Genomic DNA, 16,168 nt, shown 5'->3' on the forward strand with positions numbered 1-16,168 from the left:
GCCTTCCTGGTGGCGGGGCGGGGCGGGGCGATGTTGTCCCGCAGAGTAAACGGAAGGAAGCCTACCCTAACGCCGTCAACGGCGCCCTTTCCCAGCCCGCCACGGCGCGGACTGTTAGCCTAGCCTAGCGCCTTGCCGAGCCACGCCGAGCCACGCCGAGCCACGCCGAGCCGAGCTGTTAGGGCCCGACGTGAGCGTACTTGCCAACACTGCGATCGAAGCGACCGCGCCCTGCCACGCCCTGCCACGCCCCGCCGCCCGATGTGCGTTTGCAAATGAGCCGGAGAGGGTAACGGAGAGGGCCGGGACGAGGTCGTCGTGGAAGTTGCAAAGGGGCGGGTATTTACTTGATCCACTCTGTGTGCGTCTCGCAGTCTTTCCCCCAAGTTTTTCCCTGCTTACATCCTCAAGGCCCTGCCCGCCCTCCCCTTTCTGCGCCCACGGCGCGTGGAATCCTTTCCCTTGATTGTTCCCGCTGGAGCTCCCTGAGTCTCGTCTCGTTTTCTGGGAAGGGAGGCTGTGGGCGAGCTGCCGGTCTGATTGCAGGTGCGGTGCGTGTGGGGCACACTGTGGGCCCCACCGCGCAGCCTCCCAATGTCGGCTCTGTTTCCTCGTAAGCGGCTTGATTTGTTCACCCCCTCCCCGCCCCCGCGCGTGCGGCCCGTTTTGGCGCCGTGCGTTGTGCGTTACTCGTCGCCGAGCGGTAACGGCCCGACGGGTAGGTGTGGTGGGGGCGGGGGGCGGTGCCGGGGGTTGGCGTGGTGGGGGCGGGCCGCCGCCAGGCTACGCCAGGCCGGAGCGCCTGGGCCCTGGGCCGAGCCGCCCCACAGCACACAGTGCCGCCGTGGGGAGCGGTGCGGATGGCCTCGGACCCCTCGGACGCGCAGGGCCTCAGCCTCGGACCGACGCGGCCTCGGACGATCCTCTGAGGCTGCCGACGAAGGCCGCCGCCCGCCGCGCCCCCGCGCCCTCGCGTGCCCGTCGTGACCGAAGCGTGCGCACGGCCGGGCGGACTGTCAGGCGCCGAGGGGGAGCGCGTGCCGCGTGCGTGCGGCCGGGGCGGCGACGACGGCGGGGCCACCTCTTCCACCGGGAGCCGTCAGCCACCCCCGCAGGTAGGACGACGGCGCCGTCCGCGCCACTGGCGGCCGTGTCCGGGAGGTTGACGGGGACGTTCGAGTCGGGCGAGGGAATCCCCCTCCCCTTCCGAGCCCCGCGAGTCCGCGACCCCCGCGATCGCCCCTTACTCTCACTTCCGGTGGCGGCGTCCGCTCGGCGTCCGCTCGGCGTCCGCCGGTCCCACGCCGCGCCATTGTGCTCCGGGTTCGGAACCAAAGGCGCGTTTATCCGCCCTTATCTCCGCGTTCGTGCCCCGGAAATTGGGATCCAAGTGCGTGCCGCGCAGCCTACCGGTGGTCTGGCCGGGACACCAAAGGAAATAAAGAAATGGGGTGCCTGTAGGGCGATTATGTCGAGGGCCGCCATGGTTTTCCTCGCGTCGCAGTCCCCGATCCTCTTTTTTGTTGATGTTGATGGCGATGTAATGCTTTCAGATAATGTCCCTGGCGTTTTATCGAGTGGGAGACGAAAGTTTGGTCGATTCTCTGCGCCCCGCCCCGCTCCAGCCCTTCCAGCCGCTCCAGCCTGTGCCCGTGGCCGTTTGTCATCTCGGTCCCGCGTGGCCGCGTGGCCGAGTCCGGGACGGGGCGGCACCACGGCGGCACCGCGGCGAGGCCCCTGCTCCCAGGGCTCCCCCGCTCGGGGCGAGGTCGTGGTGGGGCCAGGGTTAGGGCAGCCAGGGCCGGGCAGGGCCAGGACGGCGAGGAGGTGGGTGCGCGCGGCGTGCGCGTCGAGGGCCAAGGGCTGCTGCGGTGCCGTCCCCGGAAACTGTTGCTGGAGGCAGAATCAATAGAGAGAACTCGCAGCTTGAACCGGCGAAACGGAGAACGGGGGACTGGCAAACGGGGTGGAGGCGCTGGGCTGAATTGGGCTAGGCTGGGCTAAGCGCTGCAGGCCTGCCCTACCCCAACCCCCGCCTCAGCCCCCGCCTGCCCCTGCCACGCGCAGCGGGCTTAGCTCAGCCCTCGGGATTATCACTCCGTCATACATCTTGCCGCCACAATCACACAGACACTGGCAGGGCAGGGCGGAACCCCCACCCCCTCCCAAATCCCCCGCGGCTCGGCCTTGCGTGCCGCCCGGCCAACTCCGCCAAACGCAGTTTGTAGTTTCTCGGCGGGGTGGAGGCCGGTGGCGCGGATGACGCTGTTGATTCAGTGGCGCGTGCCTCGGCGGCATCGGAGGAGCACGGCGACGGCCGTCTTGGCGGCGTCATGGCCCCGCACCGCCCCGCACCGCGCTCCCCCGTCACGGCGCGCCGATCAGTCTGCAGCCGATTCTCGGTCGAGTCGCCTCGTTTGTCCAACCTGATTCAGGGAGTCGTTTTCGTCGCTCTGTCTCTCTTCCATTCACGGGGTGGGGCGCCCCGTTATAGGTGCGAGAGAAACAGAGCGACGAAAACGACTCTCTCGATCGCCCGACTGTGAACGAGCACTGCCGTGCCGCCCCTCAACTCGTCGCAGCAACCCGGCGACGACGACGACCCACTGTAACGCGCGCACCGCTCCCACTAATTCCCTCGTCATTTTCGACAGTGCCGTGTGTACGCACAGTACCGTGCGCCAGAGCGCTGGCGGCAGTGTACACGCGGGCTGCGATGCGGAGCGTGGAGCGCCGAATGGAGAGCGAGTCGCTGCGAACTAATATTGCGGCCGGGAGCAGCCCTGGGTGTGTTTGTGTGCGGAATGTTGGCAGCGGCAATGGCGCACGGCTGAGCGCGGCGCACCGAATGGCCGGGTAGGTTGGTACAACACAGTGGCGGTGGCACAGCGGCGTAGCGGCGCAGCGGTGGCGTGACTGCGAGGTCCAAACGATGCCATGAAAGTATACGGAGATAAGGTCGCGGGGTGGCATCGGCATCGCGACTCGCGATTTGCGACTCGCGCGGCCGCGGCGGGGCGGGGCGGGGCGGGGCGGGGAGAAAGGACGACTCCAAGAACACCGCGGCCATCGCGGTTCGCGGAGGGAAAGGGGGAGGGAGGGAGAGAGGTTCGGCAAACTTTGTTTTCCGAGCAGAGATGTTGGGCGTGATAACGGATTTTGGTGCCCGGAGCGCGGTGGGCCTGGCGGCTGTGCCTGGCGGCTGTGCCTGGCGGCGCTACCTTCTACCTTGGCGCGTGTGGGAGTGAGAGGCACTGCGATGGGAGCGAGAGGGGGCCGCCCCCCTGCGGACTCTGCGGGGCCCAGGCCTGGCCGAGGCGGTGATGTTCGAGACAGACGTATCGACTGTGTGTGTTGTTTCTGGGGCTCTGTGAGTGACAAGTGGTGGGGCTGCTCTGCAGGGGCCGACCTGGGCACTGGAGTCCGCTTTGCGACTGCACTGACACTGCCGACGTGGCCGTGGCTCCTCCCTCCCCCTCTCCCGCGCGTCCGGGTCGGCCCGCACGCTGAAAAGGACGCTTTAATTTTAAACGAGGGGCAAAGTTTGTTTGAAAGGCTCTGCTGCGCGCTGCCGGGCGCTGCCAGGCGCTGCCGAGGTGTGCCCGGCTTGTTAGCCAGCCCGGCCGCCGCCGCCGCCTTTTCATACCTCATGCCGCGCCAAGTTAAGCCGCAAACGCCCCAAGCAAGGTTGCCGATGGCTTGGCGCGCTTGGCGGTTCACGACCCCAACCTTTGTGTCTATCCAGGAGGCGTGGCGGGGAGGGTGGAGGCGGGGAAGTCCTGCCTGGGCCGTGCCTGGCTGCCTGGCTGGCTGCCTGGCAACGCCCCGCTGGGTCAGGCAGGCCCAGGCGGCTCGGCTCGGCGGTTTGTGGCTCACGGCTCACGGCGTGAGCCCCGCACGGCTAACTCCCCCACAAGGCACGCCGCCCCGGTGGCTGCTACCCTGCCGCCGCGCCGCCCCTAACGAGCTTAAACATTTCGACCAGAACTTTCGCCTTGCTTTCGCCCGCCGGCCGCCGCGGCCGTGGCGGGGTCAGTGTCAGACCGCCACACAGTGGGCCAGAAGACCGGTGTAGGCGGCCAAAATCCTAGACGCGTTCTGAGCTGCAAAGTCGCTGGACAGGACTCGAACCGAACGTGTGACCCCACCAATGGATTGCTCTCCGAACGAGGAATCCATTGGTGGGGTCACACGCTCGGTTTGAGTCCTGTTCAGCGGCTCGGAGCTCAAAACGCGTCTAGAATTTTGGCCGCCTGCACCGGTCTTCCGGCCCACTGTGCGCCGGGCCGGGCCGCGTGCAAAACGGGGCCGTCCGAAGACCCCGCCGAGGATGACGTGGCCGCGTGGAGGACGACGCCGAGAGCAGCGCCGAGTCTGCGCGCGGATTTTGACCCATGTGGTTCGGCCCGTGCCTGCCTGTGGTATCTCATCTCGTGCATCGCCGTAAATTGCCCAACCACTTTCCGTCGGCCCGTCCCACCTAGAGACCTAGAGACTGACGGAGAAGCGCGGGCGCCGTCGCGCGCTGGCGGCCATTTTGTCTGGGCCGGCCCAGAGGGGAGCGGGGAGGGAACAGGGAGCGGAGCAGAGAGCGGTGCGGTAAGGTGGGGCGGAGCGCAGCAGACAGACCGAACAGTTTTTCGGCCACAGCTCGAAAACCGTTCAAGTTAGAGTGGTACAGTAAGCGAGCCGATTGTAGCTTGTACAGAGACCTACAATCGGCTCGCTTACTATACCCCTCTATCTAGAACGGTTTCGAAGCTGTGACCGAAAAACCTTCTCCAGCCGTTAAGTGCGTGCGCCGCCATTTTGTCTGGAATATGAGACAGCTCTCCGGCCGCGCGCGAGGAGTATGAGAAACTGTTGGTGCGCTTATCGGCGCCCGCGCTTCTCCGTCAGTCTCTAGGTCTCTAGTCCCACCGCGCGGACACACTGTTCAGCCGCTGCAGGGACTCAAGGCCGCGGCGCGCTGAGGACGCTCTCACCGGCTCTGGTGCACTGCCAAAACTGGCGGCTGTCGCTCTCGCACCTGTGCGGGACGCCCCACGAGTGCGAGAGAGACAGAGTGAGCCGGCTGGCTGGCGGCTTCCAGTGCTGGAGGCGTCGGCGGCGGCGTCGGATTGGCGCGCTCGGCGCCGCGGGGCGCTGGGGCGCCAACTGGAGTGGTAGTGCCGTGGCCGTGCCGTCGGGCCGTCGGGGCTATTTCGGGTTCGGAGCGCGCGCCGCGCACCGAGTGTGGAGGCGAGCGGCAACGACAAGCAAGAGCACGAATAAAGAGAGCATCGCCGCCCACGCGGTCACGCGCAGCGCCGCAGCGCCAGTGCGGCAGACCGATTCCGGGAATCGTTTTCGTCGCTCCGCCTCTCTCGCACCATGGGACGCCCACGAGTGCGAGAGAGACAGAGCGATGAAAACGACTCTCGGAATCAGTCTGCTGGAGCGGATTTTGACATTTTGAGATGGCCCCGTCCCCGTGGCGACCCCGTGACGTCACCGCAGTCTTGGCGGAATGATTATTCGCGATGCCGTCATTTGCATGTCTGCATAATGTCGGGTCGGCCCGACTCGGCCGGCTGCCGTTCACCCTGCTCGTGGTCCAGCGGCCCTCCGAAATACACTGCGAATCGATAGCTGGCTGCCAGCCCCGTCTGACCCGCCCTTCCTTCTCGCCGTTGCAGAGCCATGGCCCGGACTACGACCCGGACGCGCCCACCCTGGACGAGGAGATGGAGAAGGTGTTCGCCATGGGCTCGAGCGACAAGTTCAGCCTGGCCCGGCTGTCCGTCAGCGGGCCCCCGTCCGCGTCCTCGCCGGCCCCAGAGCCAGACGCCGCGCCGGCGTTCGGCGCCCACGACGATGGCTACGACGCCGCGGTGGCGGGACCAGGCCCTGCGGCGCGCCGCTTCCAGGAGGAGGACCTCAGCTGTGAGTAGAAACGGGTTGCAGCGTGCGGCAGCGTGCACACCGACATCTAGTGTTGGCAACCGTTTTGTGAGAAATGTTACTGGTTCGCAGTGGGCCAGAAGACGGGCGCAGGCGGCCCAAATTCTAGACGCGTTTTGAGGTCCAGTCGCTAAATGGGACTCGAACCGAACGTGTGACCCTAGCAATGGATTCCTCGTTCGGAGAGCAATCCATTGGTGGGGTCACACGTGCGGCCCGAGTCCCATTTAGCGACTCTAAAGCCCAAAACGCGTCTGAAATTTTGGCCGCCTCCGCCGGTCCTCTCTGGCCCACCGTGCGCCGATTGCACTGTTTTTGACCTTTCTTGTTTTGTCCCCAGTCCGGCGCAAGAGCTACCAGCACACCCACTCCCCGCTCAAGCCCATGCGCCTCCACTCGCGCTCCCGGTCCGGCTCTGGCTCCATGAGGCGACAGCTGGCCTCCTCCTCGGCCTCCTCGCCGCGGCCCTCCATCAGCGAGAGCGGCGACTCGCTGACGGCCTCGGCGCCCTCCACGGCCACGCCCTCCGAGGTGAGCCGCAGTTGCCACAGTGGGCCAGAAGACCGGTGCAGGCGGCCAAAACTCTAGACGCGTTTTGAGCTCCAGAGTCTCTAAAGCAGGACCAGAACCGAACGTGTGGTGACCCCACCAATGGATTCCTCGTTCGGAGAGCAATGCATTGGTGGGGTCACACGTTCGGTTCGAGTGCTGTCTGGAGCTCAAAACGCGTCTAGAGTTTCGGCCACCTCCGCCGCTCTTCTGGCCCACTGTGCGTCGTCTTCCTTTGCATGCAGCCGATGGCGTCCGCTGGTCCCAAAGTTCCATCCTCTGCCATCATAAAGTGCAGACTTTGCCGGCGGGTCCAGCAGCCCCCACCCCCTCTCCTCTCGGCCGTCTCTGCGCCGCAAGCCTTGCAAGTGCCATTGAAAGCCAGCGCGCCTCGCGGGGCTCGGAGACGGAGACACGGCCCCCGCCTCCGGTCGGTCGAGAGGAAGGAGACCTGCTCCCGCTCCGGCCGAGGCTCAATATTCACGGCCCCATGGCTTGGCGTGCTTCCCGCGTCGCCCCGCCTCGCCCTTATTTCGCGTCGCACGGTGAAAAAAGATATCGCGGGGGACGCGGTGCAGCGCCCGGGGCGTCGCCGGCAGACTGATTCCGGGAGTCGTTTCCGTCGCTCTGTCTCTCTCGCACCCACGGGGCGTCCCGGACAGGTGCGAGAGAGAGAGAGCGACGAAAACGACTCTCGGAATCAGTCTGCAGGCGTTGCCTACCTCGGAGGCGCGGCGTCGGGTTGCGCAGGATTAGGGTGGAACAGGTGGCGCGGTGCCGGCGGGGGAAGAGAGGGAGGGGGTGGAAAATGTCATTCGCCGCGGGGTGCCTCGCCCATTTTTATTTTATTGGGTTGTATTTTTACGCGGGCGCTGTTGCTTTCATCTCGCCGCCCTGTCCCTGTCCCTAATCCGCCCCCGCCCCCACCCCCGCCCTGCCTTGCCTTGCCCCTTCGCGCCGCTCCCGTCCCCGTCTTCGTCCCCAGCGGTCCCCGGTGCGGCGCGACGTTTTGATTTCACAGTGGCTGGACACGCTGCGCCGTTTTTCCGCGATAGCGTCCGACCGGTAGGGAAGTGGGAGGGGGAGGGGGAGGTGAGGGGGAGGTTGTTGCTGTGATCCCCCGGGGACGGCTTATCGTCTTGCCCGCCCCGTTCCACGCTCCACCGCCCCGTCGACGTCGTCCTCTGGGCGTTAGGCTGAGCTCGCGTCGCGTCAAGGTTTGCCGAGTTCGGTTTGACGGTGTGCTCTGCCTCGCCGGTGTTCCAGGACGCGGCCGCGGCGCGGGAACACCCACTGGCGACGCTGCCGAGGGACGCCCTGCTGGGGGAGAGGGACCCGCTCAGCCCCAGCGCGTCGCTGCAGTCGCAGCACTCCAGGGAGTCCCAAGGCTCCGTGGACACCGAGACCACCCTCCCGGCGGGCAGGTGCGTGTCCGGGTGGCTGGTATTGGCCTCGCCCCTCGGCCTGGCCGGGCCCCGCACAGTGGGCCAGAAGACCGGCGGAGGCGGACAAAACTCCAGGCGCGTTTTGAGCTCCAGAGTCGCTAAATGGGACTCGAACTGAGCGTGTGACCCCACCTATAGATTCGTTGTTCGGAGAGCAATCCATTGGTGGGGTCACACGAGCGGTTCGATTCCCATTTAGCGACTCTAAAGCTCAAAACGCGTCTGGAATTTTGTCTCCCTGTCGCCCACTGTGCCCCGGCCCGCGCCCTCGCAGCCACCCGCGGCGCTGGCGTCGACCTGATTCTGGAAAAGCCCGGCAGCGTCCTCTCTGGTCCGAGCGTTGCGGGGGTCGGTCGTGCCGAGCCCGGGAAATTGAATTTGCCAATTTGTCCCTCAGCACGTGTCTGTCACTGATGTCTTTGTTTTTGGCCTCTGCCCCGCTGTGCCCCCCGCAGCCTGAAGGATGAGGTCGTGGACGATGACCCAGACTTCGAGCTGGAGCGGCGCGACAGCGTGTCCGAGGCCCTGCTGTCGGAGCGCGCCGCCATGTACCAGGACCTGGGATCCCCGGACGCCCTCAAGAGGGTGCAGTTCCACATCGGTAAGATCAGCGGAGAAAGTTCGCGCCTTTGCGGAGGGTTTGTTTTAACATTGTGAGTTAACTCGTTTGTCGCGCAGGTGGCATCGCGGAGGAGCAGGCCGGGGCGCGCACGGACGAGGAGGACAACGGCGTGGACAGCACGCCGGAGCACCGCGACCCCGCCTCGGCCTCGGCCACCGACCCGGACGCGGCCTCCACCCCGCAGGCCTCGTCGCCGAAGGACGACCGGCGATCCAAGCGAAAGCAGTAAGGGCGGGGCTGGCTGGGCTGGCGTCGCGTAGCGTCGCGCCGTCGGGGTGGGAATGGGTGGGGCGGGGCGGGGTGCGGAGGGTAAACACACCGGCCCGCCTAACGGGTACACGAGCAGGCCACGGCGGCCAGGACCTTGCCGCCATGCCGTGCCGCCGTGGTCTTGCTCGGTGCGGAACAGAGCGCCTGCGAAGTGCGGGATAGGCAACCGGCGGCGGCTCCACGCACAGCTGTCCGGCGGGCGGCCTACCTCACGGCGATTGCGATTGAGATTAATGGCTGGACCACAGTTGATCCACGAAGCGGAAGAAGGCGTTAAGTCGAGTTGAATCCGTGCACTTTAGAAAGGCCTGAACCTTGCAGGTGGGAGAACAGGTGGGGAATGTCATCTAAAAATAGATGCAAGAGGATGGGACTTATCTCACCACACTTATTTTTGGACCAAATTTTCGCTCAAGTTTACTTGATAGACTGATAAGAGGTCACTGAATCAACTCGACTTAACCCCTTCTTCCGCTTCGTGGATCAGTTGATCGTCTGCCTTTGGGGCGCTCTCCCGCCCCACTTGAAGCTGCTCCAGTCGTGACACCTGCCCTTCTTTGCCCGCAGGCGGCATCACCACCATCACCACCACCACCATCACCACCGGTTCCGGAAGTTCAGCCTGCAGGAGGACTTGGAGTGGCGCAAGCGGTCCGGGGCCGAGTTCCCGGCGTCGCAGCAGGCCGAGCGGCGGCGCGCCAGCGTGCACCCCGAGGAGGCCGCCACGCTGCACGAGATGGACCTGGAGAAGCTGACCAGTGAGTGGCGGCCGAGGCCGGGCTCTGCACAGTGGGCCAGAAGCCGGTGGAGGCGGCCAAAACTCTAGACGCGTTTTGAGCTCCAGAGTCGCTAAACAGGCCTCGAAACGAACGTGTGACCCCACCAATGGATTCCTCGTCCGGAGAGCAATCCATTGGTGGGGTCACACGTTCGGTTAGAGTCCTGCTTTGCGACTCTGGAGCTCAAAACGCGTCTAGAGTTTTGGCCGCCTCCACCGGGTTCTGGCCCACTGTGCTCTGGAGAGCCTCGGCTGCAGACTGATTCCGAGAGTCGTTTTCGTCGCTCAGTCACTCTCGCACTCATGGGGTGTCCCGTGTAGGTGCGAGAGCGACAGGGCGACGAAAACGACTCTCGGAATCAGTCTGTCGACAAACGTTGAACCAAGTTATCCGGTGAAGCGGCGAAGCTGACGCTGACGTGTTTGCAGGCCACCGCTTCGACGACGTGAAGGGCATGCGGCGCTTCAAGATCCTCCACCAGGGCAGCCCGGCCGGCCACGGCAACGCGCAGCCCCACGCCGCGCTGCCGGGCGACCGCCTGGGCTTCGGCAAGCGCGTCTTCGACCACACGCCGCACGAGGTGTTCGTGCAGCTGGACGAGCTGTGCGGCGAGGGCGAGGACCGCGAGTGGAAGGAGACGGCCCGCTGGATCAAGTACGAGGAGCACGTGGAGGAGGGCGCGGACCGCTGGGGCCGGCCGCACGTCGCCTCGCTCAGCTTCCACTCGCTGCTCAACCTGCGCCGCTGCCTCGAGACGGGTAAGCGCCGGACCAGGCGGTGTGAGAGCACCCGCCCTCCAGTGGTGGATCCACAGCCGGCCCGAGGAAGGGGCAAAGTAGCACTTTTCGCATACCTAAGCTGACAGGAGTGTTGTCTACCCACAGGGGCAAAGTAGCACTTTTTGCCCGCCTACAGGGGCAAAGTAGCGCTTTTTGCCTACGCACAGGGGCAAAGTATCACTTTTTGCCTACCCACAGGGGCAAAGTAGCACTTTTTGCCTTTCCACAGGGGCAAAGTAGTAGAGAACTGGGATGGGCCGGCTCGGCGAGCCTGCCGCCGCTGCGGCAGTGGTATCAGCTGGAGTGGCGGTCATTCGGGCGGTCTGTCGGGCGGAGCCGAAAGCACCCGAGGTACGCTTCGGCTCAGAAGCCCATGGGCCGCCGTGGGCCTGCTGAGCTGCCGAGCCGGGAAGCTGACGCGAACGACCCAGCCGCCCAGCGCGCGCGCGCACCGCCCAGCTGAGCTGATGCTTCGGCTCGGCTCGCTCGCACTGACGAGAGGGGAAGGGAGGGGGTCACAACAAAGCAGACACTCCTTGCGTGCACTGCACGTCAACTGACATCAGGGCACCGTAACGTCACAAAACTGTCGTTACTTTTCATCAGTTACCCGGTACGTTACAAGTTTTAGACCAAGTTCCAAAGCAACCATCGTTACGTTACGCATAACGTACCCGGTGAAAAAGGTAGTTCTGTAACGTTACGGGAAAAGTATCAAAGCTCTCGGGACGCCGTGGTACCGGTACAATACCCTTATCTCCCAGAAGTAACGTTATCAACGATTGGTTTAACCCTGCGGTACGTTACGCGGAACCGTTCCAGCTGGAACTCATTGAACGGTCACGTTTGGAACGGAAATGTAACGTTACTCCAGCAATGCCCGAAAATGAGACTGCTGCACCTCCCCTCGCCGCTGTTACCCTTGCCCACTTCTCCCATAAATTTCCCCTTCCACCATAGTGACGTGGTCAAAATCTTACCCCGCCACGGGCCCCAACCACGAACCAGACGAATGTGGGCGCGAGCCGCTACCGAAGTGGCGACAACATTTCCTCGGTGGAGAGAAAAGCTCACGCTATTTTGTTACGACAGCGGAGAAGATATTTGGCTCGGCCAGCAGTGTTGCCGTCTCCCATGAGGGCGACATCGCAACGCTGCACCTCGTCTGCTGTTCGCGACGGATTTGCGACGGCGACGGGCCCGGGCCCGCCCGCTGGACTCTGACTCTGGCCCGTTCAGCCAGCAGGCCGCAGCAGGGCTGAGTTCGGAGCGCGCCGGCAGAATGACACTCTACTAGACCACACCTCTCTCAGACGTCGCTCTGGCCCTTCGGCTTCGAGCACCGGTATCTCAGGCGAAAGGTCTGGGGATCGATTCTCGAGCGGTTTGTTTTCGACCGCCGCGTCGTTTTCCTCGCTGTGGACCCATTGCCGTCTCAACTTCTCAACCGCATGTCTGCTTCTCGTCTTTATTTCGAATAAATAAAGTCGCAGACCACTTTGCGACGAGAAAAAGACACGGACGCGCCCGCCGCTCACGCTGTTTCTGTTTGGCTCCCGTCTCAAAGTCGTCTCAAAACCGTCGAGCAGCCGTCTTGTTATGCTCTTTGCGCCGTCTCAGACTTGACTTCGCTCGAAGACCTTCTGACCGAGTGCAGACGATTTTCAGCCAACTCCTTCCGTACCGGGCGCCATCGAGAAGCTAACTTGGTGAATTGCCGCCGCCCCGAGCCAGCCGCTAGATGGCGTGCGCGCCATGACGCGGGGCTTGCCTCGCGTTTGTAAGTTCTTTGTCATTTTGACTAGGTCCGGGCGGGTTTCCGTTGCGGGCGCGGGAGTCCCTTTCAATGCGACGCCCCATGACCACCAGACGGGAGGGCGGGGGAACACAGTAGGTTGTTGCATCCTGATCTCAGGTCTGGCCCGAGTCACCGCGGCTGCAGTGGTCCTTCGGTTGGTCATTGGCCGACCATCTCTTCCATCTTCGAACTGCTAAAAAACGCACTCAACAACTCATTCAATCTCAACATTTGTGTATCTTTGTGAATTTTTTTTTTTTTTTTGGGGGGGGGGCGATCGAGGGGCTGGGGTTTGTAACGTACCCAAGCATAAGCAGTTCCCGTTACGGTATACGTAACGTTCCAAAAGGTAACTGAACATCTTACGGTATCCCTCTATGGTACACAGGTGGAACGGGTACTGTAACGTAACGCGGCGTCAAAAATGTGACGGATCGTGACAAAATTTGTAACGCTACTGAGGTAACGTTTAAGCGTAACGTTACAGTTTGTAACCGAACCGTTACTGAGGATGAATTGGTCCACGGTACAAAAACGTAACGAACCGTGTATCAAACGATACGGTACCAGCCAAATTTTGTAACGTACCCGCGTTACGGTACGTTACGGAGCCCTGACTGACATCAATCCCATGCTCATGCTCCCCCCCGCTCCCACACACACACACACAAATATGTAATAACTTTCGATTATTAAAATTTGAACCAAGGTTCAACTGATTCTATTCTGATGTCCGGGACTCCCCCTTCCCCCTCTCCCCTTTACAATCGGCTGCGCTCACGCGCGCAGCGTCAGGCAGGCAGCACTGAGCAGCACGGTTGCCTGCCTGCCTGGCTGCCTGACCGGCACCGCCAGCCGCCAGGTCGAGCCGCCCGTCGGCCCATGGGCCGGTGTCGGCCCGCCGGGCTGACCAGCGCGGGCCGAGCCGAGCCGAGCCGGGCAGCGCCGGCCGAGCGGTGGGCCACCGGCGAGCCGGCCCATCCCAGATCTCTACAAAGTAGCACTTTTTGCCTTTCCACAGGGGCAACGTAGCACTTTTTGCCTACCCACAGGGGGCAAAGTAGCACTTTTTGCCTTTCCACTGGGGCAACGTAGCACTTTTTGCCTACCCACAGGGGCAAAGTAGCACTTTTTGCCTTTCCACAGGGGCAACATAGCACTTTTTGCCTTTCCACTGGGGCAAAGTGTGGCTGTTGCTTCCTTTCAGGTGGCTATCTACAGGTCCATTATCTTTTTTGCCCTCTGCTGGACCCACGTCTGCCTCCCTCTCCCTTCCCAGCGGTGGCGCGTCAGTAGTGACCAGACCAAATCCTGACCCGACACTCTGCTGTTGTTTCCGCAGGCGTGGTGATGCTGGACTGCGAGGAGCACGACCTGCCCGGCGTGGCGTACCGCGTCGTGGAGCAGATGGTCATCTCGGAGCTGATCCGGCCCAAGGACAGGGTGACGGTGATGCGCGCGCTGCTGCTGCGGCATCGCCACGTCAACGAGCACGAGCGCTTCCGCTTCGGCATGAAGAAGGCCTCCGTGAGCTACACGAGTCTCCAGGTGAGGCGCCAGTCCCTTCCGAATGGCGTGCCTGTGTCTGTGTTTGTGCGTGTGGTGGAGAGTGGTGTTGCTCAACCTGTGTGACCCCCCATATGAACTCTTTCTTCTTTGTGTGTGTCTTGTGCCTGTTAAAGTTAAATTATTTTCACCCTGTCGGAAACAAAACAGTATGCTCCGACCGTTGTGTTTCAATCTCATACTGAATTGCTGTACTAACGTTGCTCTAGTGAGAGAGTGAGTCGCACTAGCCTGGGCTTATTTGGGTGACATCTCTTTCTTTCCTTGACTTCTATTTGTTTCCTGTGTCCCTTGGACAAAAATTCCCACTTGACCTTCCTCAAACTCATTGCCACTCCTTTGGTGCCAGTCCCTTGCTGCTGCAGCGGAAGCGGGTCGCTGTCCCATCTGTGCAGAACCAGATGACTGCGAGTCTTACTACTACCGAGCATCTTCATATGTAATTCTCTAGTTTCGCCTGACTAGCTTTGCTGAGCAAAACTCATGTCTTCTCTATATTTTTATTTTCCCTTCTTTCTGCTTGAATTATTCTGGCCATGCTAGATGCACAGTGAGCGAAAAAAAAAAACACAAAAAAAAACCTCTTTGAAGACAATGTGTGAGCGTTTAACTTAAAAGGCTCTCAGCCTCTCTTGAATAAGTTGTTTCGTGTGGAAGTGTTCATTGCTTTCCACAGGATAGTGTAGCAGAGCTAGCGGAAAATTGTTTCGTTCATGAAACAAGCAATTATTATACCTGATTGGTTTTGGTGACAATTTTTGTTTGTATCCTTTTCTTTTGTTTTTGTGGCTTTACAAAGACAAGTTGTCTGTATAGTGTTGAGCTGAGAGAAGGGTGCCTTTCTCTCATGGTGTGGATGAGCTCACTGCATGCTTTCACCAGCTTATTCTAATACTAGTGAATTGGTTTCAAATTTTCATTCATGAGATTATGATTCTTAGAGAAAAGGTAGAGAATGCAAGAGATTTTTTTTGGTTTCAAACCCTATCGACTTAAATGTTATCAACCATTTTTCTTTCCAGAATTTGCATGATGACAAAAAACCACGAATCATCCCTTCTCAAACAAACATAAACTCCGCTGTGAAGGATGGGTGCAATAACTCATCAAACCATAGTGATGGGAAACACAAAGACAGTCTTGTGGTGAGCAAACTTTTACTGTTGCAGTGGTGCAGAGATGAGGAAATTTAATTTGCTACTACATGTATTTTTGTTGATTATGCAGATTGACATGAAAGAAGAAACGACTTACAGTTCATCAACAGAGGACCTAAATAGAAAGGGGACCAACGAAACTATTTTTAAAAGGATACCTGTTGGAGCAGAGGCAACTACAGTTTTGGTTGGCTCAGTGGATTTTCTGGAGCAGCCGACTATTGCTTTTGTCCGGTTGTCTGAAGGTGCCTTAATGCCAACCATCACTGAGGTACTAAAATTTCCTTGGGTCACCTGTACAGCAAGCATTGTGAATGTCTTATTCAACTCTCTCTCTCTCTCCCTAGGTGTCAATCCCTGTTAGATTTGTTTTCATTCTACTTGGTCCTATAAATGCTGACATGGACTACCATGAAATTGGACGCTCCCTCTCTACTTTGATGGCCAATAAGGTAAAATATCACAATATTTCATGTTTTCAAAATATGTTAATTTAAATATGATTGACAAAATGGGTTTGATTCTGTGTTTGCAGCAATTTCACCAAATAGCTTACAAAGCTGAACATAGAACTGAGCTATTGTCTGCCATAAATGACTTCCTGGACTGCAGTATTGTGTTGCCTCCTGGAGATTGGGAACGACAAGATCTTATTCCCTTTGATGACATCAAGGCAAAGAGTGATGCCATACGTCGTAGGAAAACAAACAAATATCTTGAAACAGATGATGCTCAAAAAGGTAAAGAATATAATATGGGAATTCACACAAGTAAAAAAACCTTAGAAAGTTTGGGCTACAACTTTTGATCGAACTATTTCAGCTCTTCTTGAACTAGCTGCAAAGAAGGCCCTTCGTCCTGATCCCCTCAGACGCACCAAGAGACCATGGGGGGGACTGGTGAATGATTTGAAAAGACGCTACCCTTACTACTGGTCTGATTTCAAAGACGGCATGAATCTGCAGACAATTGCTGCTGCAATTTTCATGTATTTTGCAGCTTTGTCTGCGTCTATCACCTTTGGTGGCTTAATGGGTATGAAACAATTTTTATCTTTTCTCCTTCTTCAATTCTCATTCCTCATTTTAATGATATATATTTTTTTGTAGCTGATAAGACTCAAAATATGATAGGTATTTCGGAAACATTAGTTGCCACATCTGTTGCTGGAGTAATGTTTGCCCTCATGTCTGGGCAGCCTCTTGTAATTGTTGGTGCCACTGGACCTCTATTGCTTTTTGATGAAAGTTTATTTAATGT

At 60.1% G+C, this 16,168-nt stretch overlaps 1 protein-coding gene across 2 annotated transcripts in view; it reads left to right on the forward strand.

Moving 5' to 3' along the window:
• The window catches only part of LOC117652988 (anion exchange protein 2), a 34,868-nt gene that overhangs the window by 14,593 nt on the left and 4,107 nt on the right, over positions 1-16,168 (forward strand). The window contains exons 2-16 of one of the 2 annotated variants that reach the window (XM_034398294.1): positions 5,679-5,925; positions 6,284-6,474; positions 7,759-7,916; positions 8,393-8,538; positions 8,616-8,784; positions 9,397-9,587; positions 10,037-10,366; positions 13,528-13,733; positions 14,101-14,190; positions 14,774-14,896; positions 14,979-15,179; positions 15,256-15,360; positions 15,444-15,648; positions 15,731-15,943; positions 16,018-16,166. In XM_034398294.1, the coding sequence (XP_034254185.1) occupies positions 5,679-5,925; positions 6,284-6,474; positions 7,759-7,916; positions 8,393-8,538; positions 8,616-8,784; positions 9,397-9,587; positions 10,037-10,366; positions 13,528-13,733; positions 14,101-14,190; positions 14,774-14,896; positions 14,979-15,179; positions 15,256-15,360; positions 15,444-15,648; positions 15,731-15,943; positions 16,018-16,166 (2,724 nt within the window). The remainder of the gene's footprint in view (positions 1-5,678; positions 5,926-6,283; positions 6,475-7,758; positions 7,917-8,392; positions 8,539-8,615; positions 8,785-9,396; positions 9,588-10,036; positions 10,367-13,527; positions 13,734-14,100; positions 14,191-14,773; positions 14,897-14,978; positions 15,180-15,255; positions 15,361-15,443; positions 15,649-15,730; positions 15,944-16,017; positions 16,167-16,168) is intronic. The other variant, XM_034398295.1, reaches the window with a different exon arrangement.

The sequence above is a fragment of the Thrips palmi genome, unplaced genomic scaffold (genome assembly GCF_012932325.1).
Source record: "Thrips palmi isolate BJ-2018 unplaced genomic scaffold, TpBJ-2018v1 HiC_scaffold_8, whole genome shotgun sequence".
Lineage (NCBI taxonomy): Eukaryota > Metazoa > Arthropoda > Insecta > Thysanoptera > Thripidae > Thrips > Thrips palmi.